The sequence below is a fragment of the Geotrypetes seraphini genome, chromosome 10 (assembly GCF_902459505.1).
Source record: "Geotrypetes seraphini chromosome 10, aGeoSer1.1, whole genome shotgun sequence".
Taxonomy (NCBI): Eukaryota; Metazoa; Chordata; class Amphibia; order Gymnophiona; family Dermophiidae; genus Geotrypetes; species Geotrypetes seraphini.
The window spans coordinates 100219512-100235489 of record NC_047093.1 but is presented as its reverse complement, the minus strand read 5'-3'; the positions used below and the strand labels follow the sequence as shown (position 1 = coordinate 100235489).

The 15978-nt window shown below is 44.5% G+C and overlaps 1 protein-coding gene across 5 annotated transcripts in view; it reads left to right on the top strand.

Annotated features, from left to right (window-relative positions):
• Nucleotides 1-15978, top strand: part of FBXW5 (F-box and WD repeat domain containing 5) — a 164275-nt gene that overhangs the window by 20876 nt on the left and 127421 nt on the right. For 4 of the 5 annotated variants that reach the window (XM_033960641.1, XM_033960644.1, XM_033960642.1 and 1 more), the window contains exon 2: nt 8240-8453. In XM_033960641.1, the coding sequence (XP_033816532.1) occupies nt 8261-8453 (193 nt within the window). In that variant the 5' untranslated portion in view covers nt 8240-8260. Of the gene's footprint in view, nt 1-8239; nt 8454-15978 lie in introns of those variants that run through there. The other variant, XM_033960645.1, reaches the window with a different exon arrangement.

Sequence of the window (15978 nt, the reverse complement as noted above, 5' to 3'; positions counted from 1 at the left end):
TACCGCCATAGCCCGACAGATTAGATCTCAGGGAACACAGGGTAAGAGTGCACATGGGCGCTTAGCATTTTATTATATATATAAATACAGTGGTACCTTGGATTACGAGCATAATCCGTTCCAGGAGCTTGCTAGTAATCCAAAATGCTTGTTTATCAAAGCAAGTTTCCCCATAGGAAATAATGGAAACTCGCTTTGATAGGTTCCCACCCTCTACCTCCCCCCTGAGGCCAGCAGCACTGCTCCCCCCACGAGAACCGGCATTGCTCCCCCCCGAAGGCCCTCCCCCGTGAACCGGCACCCTCCCCCCGTGATCCGGCACCCCCCGCTGCCATCGGGCACCCCCCCCGCCGCGACCTGAGGTCCCCCAATCCACCCGAACCCTCTTCTTACTTCAGTGTAGCCTCCGCACCGGCACCAGCACCAGCATGTCCTGCCAGTGCCCAAAGATCTGCTTCCTATGCTGGGCCTTGAGCGTTCTCCCCAGAAAGTTTTTCCAGCCAGGTGGCATGAAAAAGTAGCCCGGCGGGACGGGGAAATTTGGTGGAGGGGAAAATTAAAAGTATACTATTTTTATTAGTTAATTATTATTATTTTCCAATGCTCAATATGACTTCCTTTTTTAAGATTTGACACTTGTGACAGAATATTTTTACTAAATTTAAGAAGTATCCAATTCTAGGAATGAATAATTAGATATTCATCCTCTTTCAAATGGTATAGATGTTTAAAAAAGGGAAATGCGTTAATGAAGTCATTAGGTTCAATCTAGCCATTTATTTCTGCAGGAATTTAAACAACTAAAAAAAAAAAATGATAAATATAGCTCATCCAGTCATACAAGAAATGGCTGTACAACACCTCTAATAATGTTTTGATCACTAGGTTTCTTCCTGAGGTCTCACTGAGTATATGAAATAGATGCAATCCCCACTTCCAGACCTCTTCCACATAATTTATGAAGAGGTGTTACTGAGTCTTGAAGGACACCTTTGTGATTGATCTTTATCTGCTTCTTTTTTATTTTGCTATAGTGCAAAGTAAGAACTAAGGGCAAAACAGTATAGGTAAAGATGCAGGTAATAATTAGCAATGTATTAAAAATATTTTATTTTTATTTGCTTATAATGTCATTTGAAAGCTGCTTGATGATAATACAACTTTAATTTAATGTTTTATAATGTGTGTGTCTGTGTGTTGGGGGGTGGGGACAACACCTACATCAACAGTAAAGTTAGAATAGGGTCATTAAATCCAGTGGTGTACCTAGTATAAATGACAGCCAGTGCTGATAATTTTTTAACAACCCCCTCCTCTATATAAAAAAATATATTTTTAGTAATAATCCATGAGTCACACAATAAGGGTGCATCTAGGAAAAGGCAGCATCTTAAACACTGCAGTGAGCACTAGAACACCAACACACGCATTGTAAAACTAAACAAACCAGATCCTACACAGTCATGCTAACAGAAAGCCATGTCCTTTTCATACACACAGAACACAGATACACCCTCGCCCAATATGGAATAATCACAAACTAAAAATAGAAATATGTAGACAAAAGTTAAACTGAACCAAGAAACCAGACTCTGCATACAATGCAACACCACAGAAACAGTGACACGTCCCCTAATACTGTGCAAAATATAAAGACAGTCGATGTAAATTTGAAAAAAACTTCTACATTACAATCACCACTTTACAAATTAACAAATAGAAATGAAACAAATAATAAGAAATATGAAAATACCATTTTATTGGACTAATCCATTTTTCAATTAGCTTTCAGAGGCCAAATCTTTCTTCAAGACAGTACAGTATACAGCTGTTATGGTATCCTGTCCTGACCTGAGGAAAGGGGTTTAGTCCCCCCAAAATTACCTTATTTCCATTTCCTATTGATAAATTTTAATCATTACAGTTACAATAGTACTTGATTTTACGTAAAGCAACAAAAATATTTTTTCTACCTTTTGTCGTTTCTGCTTTAGTCATCTCTTCACTTCTTTCTATTCAGCATTTGTCCTCGCTCCCTTCCATGCAACATCTGTCCTCTCTCTTTGCCCCTTCCACCCAGCCTCTGCCCTCTCTCTATCCCTTCCATCTACTGTTCACCCTTTCTGCCTTTTCCATCCAGTCTCCGCCCTCTCTCTGTTCCATCTTCCCTCTTTCTGTGTCCCTTCAATAAACTCTATATCCTGTGCCCTTTCTCTCCTTTGTACATGATTTATTTCAGCTTCACCCCCTCTCCATTTTTTGTCTCCCCCCCTCCCCTATAATCTGGCATCTCTCTCTTCTCCTTTCCTACCTTCCTTCCTTCCTACACCACCTCATGGTCTGATATCTCTATCTCCTTCCCTTCTCTCCCCCCTCTCCAGTATCTGCCTCCTGTCTTTCCCCTTTGGTCCAGGCCTCTCTCTTTCTCTCCGTCTTGAACACTGAATAATTATTCCACATTCTCCATATCACTGTACTGTAGTCTGGTCCAGCAGACTGCTTTGGCACTATTACATGGGTAATAATAAATTCATTATGCATCAGCTTTCCACACAGAATGCCACAAGTCTCTAATTCTTGTGCTGTGTTTTCATATTCACATTGTCTTCCCAATCCTTCTATCCTTGGAAGTATTGTCTTCTGGAATTTCCCATTCTTGTCAAGAGCCTGCTGCGAGGCACAGGATCACGTATGTGACAGCAGAATAGCTTTGCCTCGAGCCGTTTCTAGGCAAACTGGGACGTTTCTGCTCCTGGGCCTTCCTGCCTCAGTGAAGAGAAAAAGGAAACGTGTATTTTCACAGCTGGACTTCCCTCAACACCCCTTTCCCCTTTTCAAGTCGAGGTCTATTCTTGAGAAGCACGCGCGAGAATGATGCTTCCAGCTGGTGGTTCCTGTTAGTGGGAGAAGCTGGAACGGTCTGAACCCCAACGAGCAGGAGAGCGGAGTGAGAGCCATATTGGGCGCGGGCCATAGTGAGATCTGTTTTGGGCCGCATGTTGTGCAGGGCTGGACTAGGGCAAGTTGTAAGCTTCCTTCCATCGCTGACCTATCTTCCATAGGTTAGCGACGGAGGGAAGCTTACAACTCATTGCTCTTGCTTGCTTCGGGCCTTCCTCATTGCCGGGTCCTGCCTTCACGGAAACAGAAAGTAGGCAGGACCCAGCAGCGAGGAAAGCCCGAAACAAGCAAGAGCAAGTTGTAAGCTGACCTGTCTCCTGTAGCGAACCCATGCTCCGGGGCTCTAACTTGTGCGTGCCGACTTCCCTTCTCTTTCCCCCCCCCCAGGGGATGTGACTTCCGGTTTCGGAGGGAAGAGAAGGGAAGCCGGCACGCACATGTTAGAGCCCCGGAGTATGGGTTCAAGTTGTTTGCTGGCGTTAAAAAGTAAAAAAAAAAGTCAGGCTCCTGCGATTCAGGCTGTGCCGAGTCAGCCCGGTAAATCTCCAAGCCGGTGAGGTTTTTTTTTAATGTTGAGCAGCGGCGGCAGCAGCAGCAGCAGGATTGCAATCGAGATTACAGCCGGGCGGTCATCTAAATTAGCTGGGCGGAGCGCCTGGCTGAAAGGCCCTAGGGCAGGGGTGTCCAATGTCGGTCCTCGAGGGCCGCAATCCAGTCGGGTTTTCAGGATTTCCCCAATGAATATGCATGAGATCTATTAGCATACAATGAAAGCAGTGCATGCAAATAGACATCATGTATATTCATTGGGGAAATCCTGAAAATCCGACTGGACTGCGGCCCTCGAGGACCAACATTGGACACCCCTGCCCTAGGGAGAACACTGTATATGTGTGTGTGTGTGTGTATATATATATATATATATATATATATATATATATATATATATATATCCAATGGGAAAAATTGGGTGTATTATATTCTGGTTTTCTTTCAAAGTTTATGCTTTGTACTTAATTTGAAAATTATAAAAAACAAACTACTTGCCTTCTAGCACCAAAAATTTTGAAGAGTCTTTCTCCTTGTTTTTCAGATTTAAAAAAGAACATAAGAATAGCCTTACTGGGTCAGACCAATGGTCCATCAAGCCCAGTAGCCCGTTCTCACAGTGGCCAGTCCAAGTCCCTAGTACCTGGTCAAAACCCAAGGAATAGCAACATTCCATGCTACCGATCCAGGGCAAGCAGTGGCTTCCCCCATGTCTTTCTCAATAACAGACTATAGGCTTTTCCTCAAGGAAATTGTCCAAACCTTTCTTAAAACCAGCTGTGCTATCTGCTCTTACCACAACCCCTGGCAACAAGTTCCAAAGCTTAACTATTCTCTGAGTGAAAAAGTATTTCCCTGTAACTTCATCAATCTACTTGTACCCATTCTACTCCACTCAGGAGTTTGTAGATTTCAATCATATCTCCCCTCTGTCATCTCTTTTCCAAGCTGAAGAACCCTAACCTTTTTAGTCTCTTCTCTTTTTAGGAGGAATTTAAAGATTCTTATTTAAGAGATTCATTCAGTGTTGAAATTATTATTGTAATTTAAAGGGCTAATTTTTGTACTTCTCAAGAGATTGCCTTGGTTTCTTCTGATATTGTAAACTGTTTGAACTTAACGATACTAGCCATATAAAAGTAAACTATAACTATTCTGCGATTCCCTTTGAACATTATGGACAGGAATAACAGATTGGATAGGAATGTAGTTTTTTTCCTGCTCTCCTTTACCGTTATTATATTGATATGAGAACCCCTTAAAATATTTCTCTTTCTGAGCCTCCGGACTATTAATGCAGGCCGGCCACACAGGAATCATGTAAAGCATGTACCTGCGGGCTACAGACCTCTGCCCTGAGAGTCTGTATCTTCTCGCAGCCAGAGATGTCTTGGGGATATCGCGAGCCTCTGCAGCACCAAAACCCTCGCTTATAGGAGAAAAATAACAAAAATAAAATAACTGCGAGTAAAACAGTGAAGCTCCTACAACTTTGCTGTAGAGAGTAAGACAGGAAATCTAGCACAGCCCAGAGTGAGAGGAGGAGGAGCTGAAGAATGTATAAATTAGACCAGGGGTGCACACACTTTTTGGGCTTGTGAGCTACTTTTAAAATGACCAAGTCAAAATGATCTACCAACAATAAAATAAAATAAAAAACACAAAGCACACTGTACACAGAGAAAATGTTAATTATCATTTGTATTCAGGGTTTTTTCAGAGAGGTCAAGGCAGATGACTCTATGCAATGTCACCTCAGTAACAACTATACTAAAATAGACAAATATACCCCTTCCCTTTTTACTAAACCAAGATAGCAGTTTTTAGTGTAGGGAGCTGCACTGAATGCCCTGCGCTGCTCTCGATGCTCATAGGCTCCCTGCGCTAAAAACCGCTATTGTGGTTTAGTAAAAGGGAGCCATAGTGCAAAATATAGACAGCAGATATAAATTCTCAAAACGGACACATTTTGATCACTAAATTGAAAATAAAATCGTTTTTCCTACCTTTGTTGTCTGGTGATTTCATGAGTCTGGTTGCACTTTCTTCTTCTGACTGTGCATCCAATATTTCTTCCCTTCTTTCAGCCTCCTGTATACTTCCTCTCCTCCAGACCTCATTCCCTCCCCCAACTTTTTCTTCCACTCTCCCTGCCCTCCCTTCTTTCTTTCTCTCCATCTTTATTTCTGTCTCCCTGCCCCCCTTTATTTCTGTCTGTCTGTCTGTTTTTCTCTCTCCATGACCCCTTTCTTTCTTTCTGTCTCCCTGTCTTTCTCTCTCCATGCCCTTTCTGTCTATCTCCCTGTCTGTCTTGCTGTCTCCCTGCCTCCCCCAAGCCACCTTCATCAGGGAACAGGCCGCCACCGTAAAGAGGACACTGAAGCATCGAGCTGACCAACCTTCCCCACCCAATGTCAATTCTAACGTCGGAGAGGAAGTTCCGAGCCAACCAGGCAGCGTCATTTTTACAGGGTCGGGAAGCAGGTAGAACTGGAATGCAATGCGAATCTATCACCGAGCCCAGGATGGGCTCCACGATCGACTCACGTTGCCTTCGCGATCTACTGGTCGATTGCGATCGACCTTTTGCCATCCCTGAATTAGACTCTTTACAGTAGTGCTGTCCGATTTTCGATTTGAATCGATTCACCAATTCGAATCAGGTGAATCGATTTGATTTTTTAAAAAATCGTCCTCCCGATTCGATGTCTGACCCTCTCCCCATTCTTTCATAAAGCAGGAGCGGCAGCGCTGCCTCTTGCTGGCCATCCGCTGCTGCTCCTTTTTGAGGGGAGAGGGTCAGTCAGAAAGGCCTGCATGTTCCCCCAGCTTCCTCGCTCTTACCTTAAGCTAATACGGCAGCCTGTAGGATTGCTGGTGGTGCAGTGATCCTTTGCAGCTGCCCATCGTCCTCAGTGGCATGTTCTCTCTGCTACGGTCCCGCCCATCCTCTGACGTCAGGGGCAGGATCGTGGCAGAGGGAACATGCTGCTGAGGACGACGGCAGCTGCAGGAATCGCTATATCACCGGCGATCTTACAGGCTGCCATATTAGCTTAAGGTAAAAGCGGGGAAGCTGGGTAAACATGCAGGCTTGCGGGGGGAGCAGGCCTTTGCGGCGAGGGGCAGACTTTCGTGTGGGGAGCAGGCCATCGCGTGGGGGGGGGGGGGCAGTATAACACATTTGCTATACTCATATGTTGAAGATTGAGAGATGCCTGCCATGCCTGTGCAGAGGGAGGAGGCGGAAGGGGTAAGAGAGGAGAAGGGAGATGTCAGACCTGGGGTGAAGTGAAGGGAAGAGAGAGACCAAACCAAAAAGAGGAAAGCAGAGGACAGGTGCTAGACTAATGGAGAGAGAAATGCAAGACCACAGAGGGAAGGGGAAGGATACAAGAGGGGCAGATATTGCTCCAAAGTAGGTGGGCAGGGTGCTGGATGGCAGGAGAGATAGTAGGAGAAAGCCTGTACCTGGTGAAGGGGATACAGGAGGTAAGGAAGAAGCTGGATATGGGGAGAGACATGAAACGGAGAAAATATGCTGGGCATGGAGGGCCAGGGACACAGAAGAAAGAGGCTGGATATGATAGATAAGGGATTCAGAGGGAGGATGGATTGTGGACAGGGGAAGCTGGGGGAACATGCAGGCCTTGGGGGGGGGCAGGCCTTCGGGGGGGGGGGCCCTGATGTACTAATACATGGAGGGAGGGAAGGGGTGTTCAAAGAGACATGCATATACTGGACTGGGGGAGGGAGGGGAAAGAAATAATGGGTCTAAAAACAGGAGAGAGATGGACAATGGGATTTAGGGAGGGAAGGAACAGAAAGGGAGAGAAGTTGGACACAAGGGATGGTGTGGAGGGGGTGGGGATAGAGATACTGGATAGGAGGGTAGTTGGGAAAAGAAAGGGAGAGCTGGTGGACTCTGGGGTGGTGGGGAACGAGGAAGAGATGCTGGATGTAAGTATAGTTGAGAAAAGGAGATATGGTGGATCTGGGGATGGTGGGGTCCATCACTGCAGCTGCAGGGAGATGGAGATGAAAAAAAGGAAAGATACCAGACCTACGGGGGAGGGAAGGGAAACAGAAGGGAAGGACAGAGATGGAAGATGGATGGTTACACCGAGAAAGAAGAAAGAAGGAGACCCTGGCAAGCGAGTTATCAGAAGACAACCAGAGCCTGGGACCAACATGATTTGGAAAATGACCAGACAACAAAAGGTAGAAAACTAAATTTTATTTTCTGTTTTGTGATTACAATATGTCAGATTTGAAATATGTATCCTGTTGGAGCTGGTGTTAGACTGCGAACATGAGCTAGGATTTAACAGAGAGAGGAAAAGTATTTTTTGTTTATTTTGTTTACACCCCAGGACCATTGTGGGTAGGAGAGGGCAAAGGAGGTGAAGAGGCTATAAAATAAACCCACCAGGATGTTTGAAATAAACCACCCAATTGGGCAGGAAAATCGAATGGAAAAATTGATTCAATAAGCTGAATCAAATCAAAATTTTTTTTCCTGAATTGGGCAGCAATACTATACAGACTTTACAGTAAAGGAGGGCATTGGTCAAGACTGATTATTCCTGTTTAAAAGAAAGAATATTAGCAAAGGTAAGAACCTAATCTTCCATTATATGCCAACTATCGATGGAAATTGTCCAAGAGTTTTTACATTCAGGTATTCAAGCATTTTTCCCTATCTGTTCTGGCAGGCTCACAATCTACATAACGTACCTGGGGCAATGGAGGGTTAAGTGACTTGGATCTAATTGTGTATTTTCCACAGTGTTGGTGACAGAATGACACGATGGATGCTGGGGGTTATCCCCTCCTCCCTGACAGCATTCTCTATCAGATTTTCCTGAGCCTCGACCATGAAGACTTGTTTTCTGTGGGGCTGGTGTGTCGGCAGTGGCATGCAGTGGCCCGGGATGAGTTTTTGTGGAAAAAGCTTTTTTACCAATATTACAGAGTTGACCAAAATGTGCCACGACACCCAGGTGAGAATTTTCATATTATAAATTCAACCACTGATAATTTATGAGAACAATAATAAATCTCTAGTATGAAAAGTAGAGAGAAATGGCCTTTCATTTCTCATAAGCATGAGAGGGGTTTGCAATAGATTCTCTTTTTCTGCAGCCCTTGTATTTATCCTAATTCAGGGCTGCTCGCAAGCAGTAAGTAGTATGAGCCCAATACATAATCCCTAGTTTTCCATCTCATTAAACCGTTAAACTGTGCTTTGCTTGAGAAGGAACACTAACAGCTCCCAGAAAGGAAGGATGCAGCATTGAGCTTCACTTTATAATGGGTGCAAGCCAATTCATTTAAATCAATGTTTCAATGTATATAATAAGCTGAAATATTCTTGTTTGGAGAATAATATAGCTCTTGAGTAAATTGTAGTTTGGCTGGGAGTGTGCTGTGGTTTCTATTTTATCCCTAGTTTAGTTTAAATCTTTTTTTTATTAAGTAACACTTCTTTTTGTTATATTTATTAATTTTCAAATTAAGTCACCAAGAATATTAAGCAACGCTACTAACATTGCATCAACATTAACATAATTTGATTGTGGCTCAGAATATCACCTACGCTGTATTCTATCATTTATAATTTAAAGATTCACCTCCCCCAAACACATTTCCCCACCCCTTACAACCACCATTACTCAAATGACTAGAGAATTCACTGACCAACTACACGTTCGCAGTGACAGACTTCAGAAAAGAGTCCTAGTCTTTTTAAAACTTCCTTTGCTTTTCTGCTTGTAGTGCTAACATCTCTCCATTCACAGCAGTTCATGCATCTGATTTCTCCACAACATAAGATCTGGAGGGGACATATCCACCCACTCAGTCAGAATACACTTCTCCCTCCGTATTTGCGGGAGATGTGGGTGGACCACAGACACGAATACTGAAAAACCGCAAATAATTTTTTATATGTTATTCGCGGTTTTGTGTAAACGCCATTGTTTTTACTAACGAAACTGCTAACTTTTCAACTATTATTTGTGGTTTGGAGCAGTGATTCCTAGCGATTTTAGGGCTTGGAGCAGGACATAGACAATTTCAAAAAGAGAAGTTAGAAGACAAGAAGCGGGAGGAGGTAGACAGGCAAGACAAAGATACCAAACAGGAAAGAAGAGGAAGGGGGTTCACATGTGAACTATTGAGCGTCTGCTTCTTCTGGTTTGACTGAGAACATAAAAGTTGCAATACTGGGAGAGACTGAAGGGGCCCTGTATATTGTTTCCAACATTGACTAACCCAGGTCACCGCACCTTTAACACTGCTAGTCCCCGTGTTGGAGTTGTTCGGAAACTGTCTCTTGGCAGTATTTCCTAGCTTGGCAGGCCTTTCCCACCCAGTCCCCACTCTCACCATGCTGCGACAGTCAATAGCTCTCCCCTGGCCAGGGAATTAGTAGAGTTCTTGGTCGGAAAAGCGAACAACACTGCATGGAAGCAGTGATTTTCAGACTGGTAAGCGATAAACTTTTTTTCGGTACAGTAAAAGAAAAAGGAACTTTAATGATGAAGTAGGTTTTTTTGGGGGGGTGGAGTCAGCAGCCGAAAAATCGTGAATAAGTGAATCCACAGATAGGGAAACCGCAGATATGGAAGGAGAAGTGTACTTGGATTGGTGATCAGACATGCCTTCTTACTGAACTGGATAGCCACATTGAGCTCGGTGTATTCTTTTCCATCATGTCCAGCAAACACACCTTGCTTTAAAAAAAAAAAAAAATTCAGTCTGAGCAGCCATCATCCTAGTAAAATGATTTTACATGTCCTTCCAGTTTATCCCAAATTTGTCTCTTAACTGGGGCTTAATGCGGGGGGAGGGGGGCTGTCTAGGATGCAGTTCCACTACATCTTTTCAAACTCCAGAGCATCAAAAGTGTTCTTCTCCAGCCCCTCCCTTCCACATAATCTTTAAGGAAAAAGTGTAGAGGGATAAACTTGGAGCAAAGCAGAGAATAATCACTCTGGTCTATAAATACAGCCCCTCGTCGCCTGTTGCTCCTGGTCTGCCTGCTCCCTCTCCAGCTCCACAGTTCAAATTCACTTTTGTCTATAAATTAAGCCAGTCAGATTTTCATTCTTTCCACATTGAATATGCTTGAAAGAGATATGCATGCCTACTACTTTGGATATCCTTAAACTTGTCTGACTGGTGGCCTCCTAGGACAGGTTTGAGGACCACTGGTATAAGATAGCTGGTTTAGGTTATATGAAGCATAATCATCTGTTTTTAAGAAGAATGTTCTGATACCTAAGTCTCTAGCCTTTTGTTGCCGTGATTTGTTTAGATTCAGAATTTTTACTTCCAGTACAATAGGTGTGTTATTCTAGACAAGTGGGTTATCTCCCCATGGCCACAAGCCATCTGCAGACAGAATGTACTGCGGATTTTTTCTGTGTCTCTCCAACTTCACTGTGAGCTCTGCTGCCACCTGCAGTTTTTTTCTTTCTGCAGACGAGCCAGAAGGTGTGTTTCTGTTCTGCTCTCTTATTATTTTATTCAGTATTTTTTTCAGTTTTCAGTGCTCAAAGCTTTCACCTTCAGCTCTGCCGGCATAGAGAAGAAGCAAACTGTGGTCTACAGCTGACAGGCTAATCCCTTTGGGTACCTGTTAGCCAGCCTGCACTAGTATCTTTGGAGCTTAGGGCCGCCTCCGCATTTAATCCTCACCTACTGTTTTGCAGGGGTTTGAGAGCAGGCTGTTTAAGCTTCCTTAGGAGGCTCAGCAGTATCTAGCTGCGTGTTTGCTTCCCCCCCTCTTCTGTAATTGTGTCCATCAGTCCACAGGGGTGGGGATTCGGTCAGGCTCCATGTCTGACTGGCAGCCAATGATAGGCATAAAAGAAGCATTTCCACCTTGAGGCAGTGATTCTTCTCATTTCCAGCTACAGTAAAGGGACAAAGCAGACTGCAGTACATGTCACAGAGTAAGGCTGTTATAGCCAGTGAGGTGAATTGGGGGAGGTCTGAAATACAGGCTTTTGGGAGTTTCTGAATGCTTCCTTATGCCTCCCCACCTGAAAAATTCTAATTGCACCTTTTTTTATTTTTAGTAAGTGTGTTTTATTAGCGTTTTTAGGTGCAAATTTATTAATGGCGGTCATCTTGGTTTTTAGTGATCTTTTCAAAAGTTCCCTGCACTTCCAAAACTGTAATTTTTGCCTCAAAACTGGTTGGGATGGAGTCTTTGGGCTCGTCTAATCCAAATTCATTCCAGAATTGCACACAAATTACGCCTCAGGAGCATCCTTGCGCCACGTGCCGTGCAGCAAGAAACTGAGAGACCAGCTTAGCCTCTCCTCTGATTAAGCAAGTGGCTAAAAGTGTAGCTAGCCTGTAGGGGTAGCCTTTTCTGTTTTCAGGGCCTGATAATCCTGACCATTCCGCACACAAGCTAAAGTCATCAAAGCGGTGACTCCATGTTTTAGGGTTCAAAGGACTTCTCTGCCTTTATAAAATTTCTATGGAAAGCCTTTCATGAGAGCCATGCTTCTCCTGCGCAGTCCTGCTACCCCTCGGGCCTGTCTCCTCGTGGCATTGTCTAGCAAGGCACCTTTTCTTCACAGTCTGCCGCTGTTCAGGACATGGGAGACCTCTCCAGGAGATACTGATGATGACCATTTTGCAGATCCCTTATTTTTGGTCCACATGGCTGTGGACCCGGGAACATACACCAGCTTGTAGATCCTGCTTTGGCTTTAGAACCAGAGGATGATTCCACAGTTCTATGTTTATTAAGTCTGCTGCCTTGCCAGATCTTATTTTGGAGTCTACATGAGTTGAATTTAGTCACTCGGCCAACTCCTTCTACTTCCTCCTTGCTTCTGTATGGAGTGAGAGTTCAGTCCTTGGCTCTTTCCTGGCATCCAGATATTAATATCCTGATTTTGGAGCAGTGGAATTCTCTGGAAGGAGCTCTCAAAGTAGTGAGAGCCATGTCCCAGCTGCAACTTATGGCACAGGAATGTCGGCAGCTTTTTAGTCAGCCTAACGTGGATTCCTTAGCTGCTCAGGTTATTAAGCGCACCTTCCTTTCGAGTGAAGGGGGCATGGTGCTCAAGGACATGCAGGACTGCCAAGTGGATGTTGTTCTTTTTGAGGCAGTGGCTTTGGGAGTCAAAGCTGCCTCAGCAGCATCCTTTGTCATGTGCTCTTCTCTTTCCAGGCTGCGCACTTTGGATAGTGAAGGTGTCAAGCTACCTCCTCAACATTTTATCTGGTGTTGACTATGTGGATGATGCCTTGTATGCCATTTTTCATGTTCTGGGTAACGCGTTAGCTTATTTCTGCTCATAGAATGGATCAGACAATGGGCTTGCGATTCCACATATAAAGCTATTCTTGCTAGACTCCCTTTCAAAGAGCAATTATTATTTGGCAAAGGCCTGGCTGATCTCATGAATTCTGTGGTAGACTGTCATCCTAAGACCCTGCCTGATCCCAGAACCTCTAGAGCAGGGGTCTTCAAAGTCCCTCCTTGAGGGCCGCAATCCAGTCGGGTTTTAAGGATTTCCCTAATGAATATGCATTGAAAGCAGTGCATGCACATAGATCTCATGCATATTCATTGGGGAAATCCTGAAAACCCAACTGGATTGTGGCCCTCAAGGAGGGACTTTGAAAACCCCTGCTCTAGAGACTCAGGGCATTCTAATTTTCCTGGCTCCAGGCTCTCGCAACTGTATTTCAGTTCCACATTGCAGAGATTCTACTAAAGCTACAGGCAGAGGTTCTCTGGATCCAGACATACCCAGTCCTCCGCTTTCTGGGCTGCTCCCTCTGCCAAGGCACAATGATGCCAGGCCAGGAGGTGCCCCTTTGCATATAGGGGGCAGGCTCTTAGTGTTTCTGCAGGCCTGAGTTCAGATTTTGTCCAACTGGTGGGTTCTGGATATCATTAAGTCCGGATACAAGCCAGACTTTGGCCGGCCTCTGATGGATTGGTTTGTAGACACTCTCGTAGGGCACCCAGAAAAGGCAGCCAAGGTTCAGGCCATAGAGCCAGTGCTGCCCGAACACTCAGACTCAGGCCATATACTTTTATCATGCTGAAGAAAGACTCCGACAGTTGGAGACCCATACTGGACCATGTATAAATGCAGTGCTCAGTTACATACTTTCACATGGCGATAGTTCGATCTGTTATAGTGGCGGTAGCCCCTGGAGAGTTCCTAGCCTCTCTAGATCTGACAGAGGCCTGCTTACAGATTCTTATTTTCCTGGACCACAGGACATTCTCAGATTTCGTGTCCTGGAAAATCATTATCAATTTTCAGCTCTACCCTTTGGCCTGGCGACTGCACCTCATACCTTCACCAAGGTGATGGTTGTAGTAGAAGCTCACCTACTCAAAATAGGTCTGCAGGTGCACCCCTACTTGGATGACTGGCTGATCATAGCCCCCTCATTCTCCGAGGAGCAGCACACAATGGATCAGGTGATCAAGTTCCTGGAAGACCTAGGTTGTCGTTTCAAGCTGCATTATGGGACAATGATCTGAATTCTTTAATAGTGACCTCTATTTCATATCAGCACTTTAGTAGACAATTGAAAACATATCTGTTTACAAGATTTTTAGGAAATTAATGTACTGTATTCAATTGTTTATGTACAGGCTATAGACATTTCCCCTTGTTATCCCAAGTGTATTTTCCTATATATGTTTCTTTTGTATAATTATTATAATTCTACCCCAGTCCCTTTTGTATCAGGTTAGTCCTTGTCTGATTCTGTCCATATTTTAACCTGCAATATAATGGCCTTGTTTTTTTATTATGTACATCGCTTAGAAGTTTTATAAGCAATGTTATCAAATTTTAAATAAACCTGAAACCTAAACCACATAGAACTTAACGGTATTGTGGTATAGAAATAAATTTTTATGTTATGTTTTTTTTTGTTGGATTATGAATTATCGCAAGAGTAATTTGACACTGACTCAATCCCTAGAGTACCTGGGGATATTGTTCGACATGCCGTCTGGATGCGTCTGTCTGTCAGATGCACACAGACAGAAGTTGTGCTCTCAGATTTCTTGTCTCCTGGGCAAGTCAGCTCCATGAGTGTGGGACTATCTTCAGATCCTGGGATCCATGGCAGCCACAACAGACATGGTGCCTTGGGCAGGAGCCCACATGCATCCTCTCCAGCATGCGTTACTCTCATGCTGATCTCCACAGACGGAAGCATTACAGAAATATCTACCATGGACACTAGAGGCTTGAGCCAGTATGGATTGGTGGCTCCATCCTCTGTCCCTCTCAAAGGGCATGCCTCTGCTGATTGCTTACTGGGTGGTTGTAATGACAGTTGCCAGCCTTCAGGGCTGAAGACCCCATTGCAGTCACCATTCAATTCAAGGACTCTTACGCTCTTGCAGAATAAATTTTTGATCAACAACCTAGAACACCGGGCCATTCGTTTGGCTCTGGTGTGGTTGCAGAAGACTCTGGAAGGTCAGGTGGTCAGAGTCTTCTCTGACAGTGCTACAGCAGTGGTATGGCATATGTCATTCACCAGGGAGGCACCAAGAGTGCATCGCTAGGTCTGGAGGCCTGCCTGCTCTTCCATTGGGTGGAGCGTCATCTCCAGGCGCTCTCGATGGCGCATGTATTGGGAATTTTCAAGCAGACTTCCTCAGCAAACAGACCTTAGATCCAGGCGAATGGACACTGTCTCCAGCAGCGTTTCAAGCCATTGTTCAATGCTGAGGTTGTCCCCACTTAAACCTCATGGCAACAGCAAAGAACAAGAAAGCAGACCGATTCTTCAGTCAAAGATTCGAGCCCGGAAGTGACGGCCTCGAAGCTCTATTCCAGCCGTGGCCTTGGGAAGTCTTGTTGTATGTTTTTCCTGCCTGGCTCATGATAGGCCGAATCCTTCAACAGATTGCAGTTCATCAGGGAAGAGTCATTCTGGTGGCTCCAGATTGGCCTCGCGGGCCGTAATCTGATGCGACTTTGATCAAGCCACAGCCTCAAGTTGCAGGTGCATCCAGATCTATTTTCACAGGATCCAGTATGCATGGAAGATCCGGATCGCTTTGCTCTTACGGCATGGTTATTGAACACAAAGCTTTAGAGCGTAAAAGCTATTCAGAAGTGGTCATTGTCACCCTTCTGAAGTCTAAGAAATAGACTACAGTTTCTGCCTACTCTAAGGCATGGAGGGCTTTCCAGGATTGGTCACCCAAGACCGTGTGGAAAGTATTGGTGGTATTGGCTTTCTTACAAGCAGGCCTTGATAAGGGCATTTTGCTCAAGTTAGGGGTGTGAGAAGAGCACTTCTGCACTATATAGGGGGTCACCAATGAGTTTCGGCTCTCTGACCATCTATTTGTGTTAACACATTCATATAAGCAAGGTGCGCCCACTTCCAAGGCTGCAACCTAGATGGATCCGGAAAGCTATTTCACAATATACATTGTCTGTGGGAAACAATCTCCTGTTTATGTTAAGGCGCATTCGACCAGAAGTGTAGCTTTGTTGTGGGCCA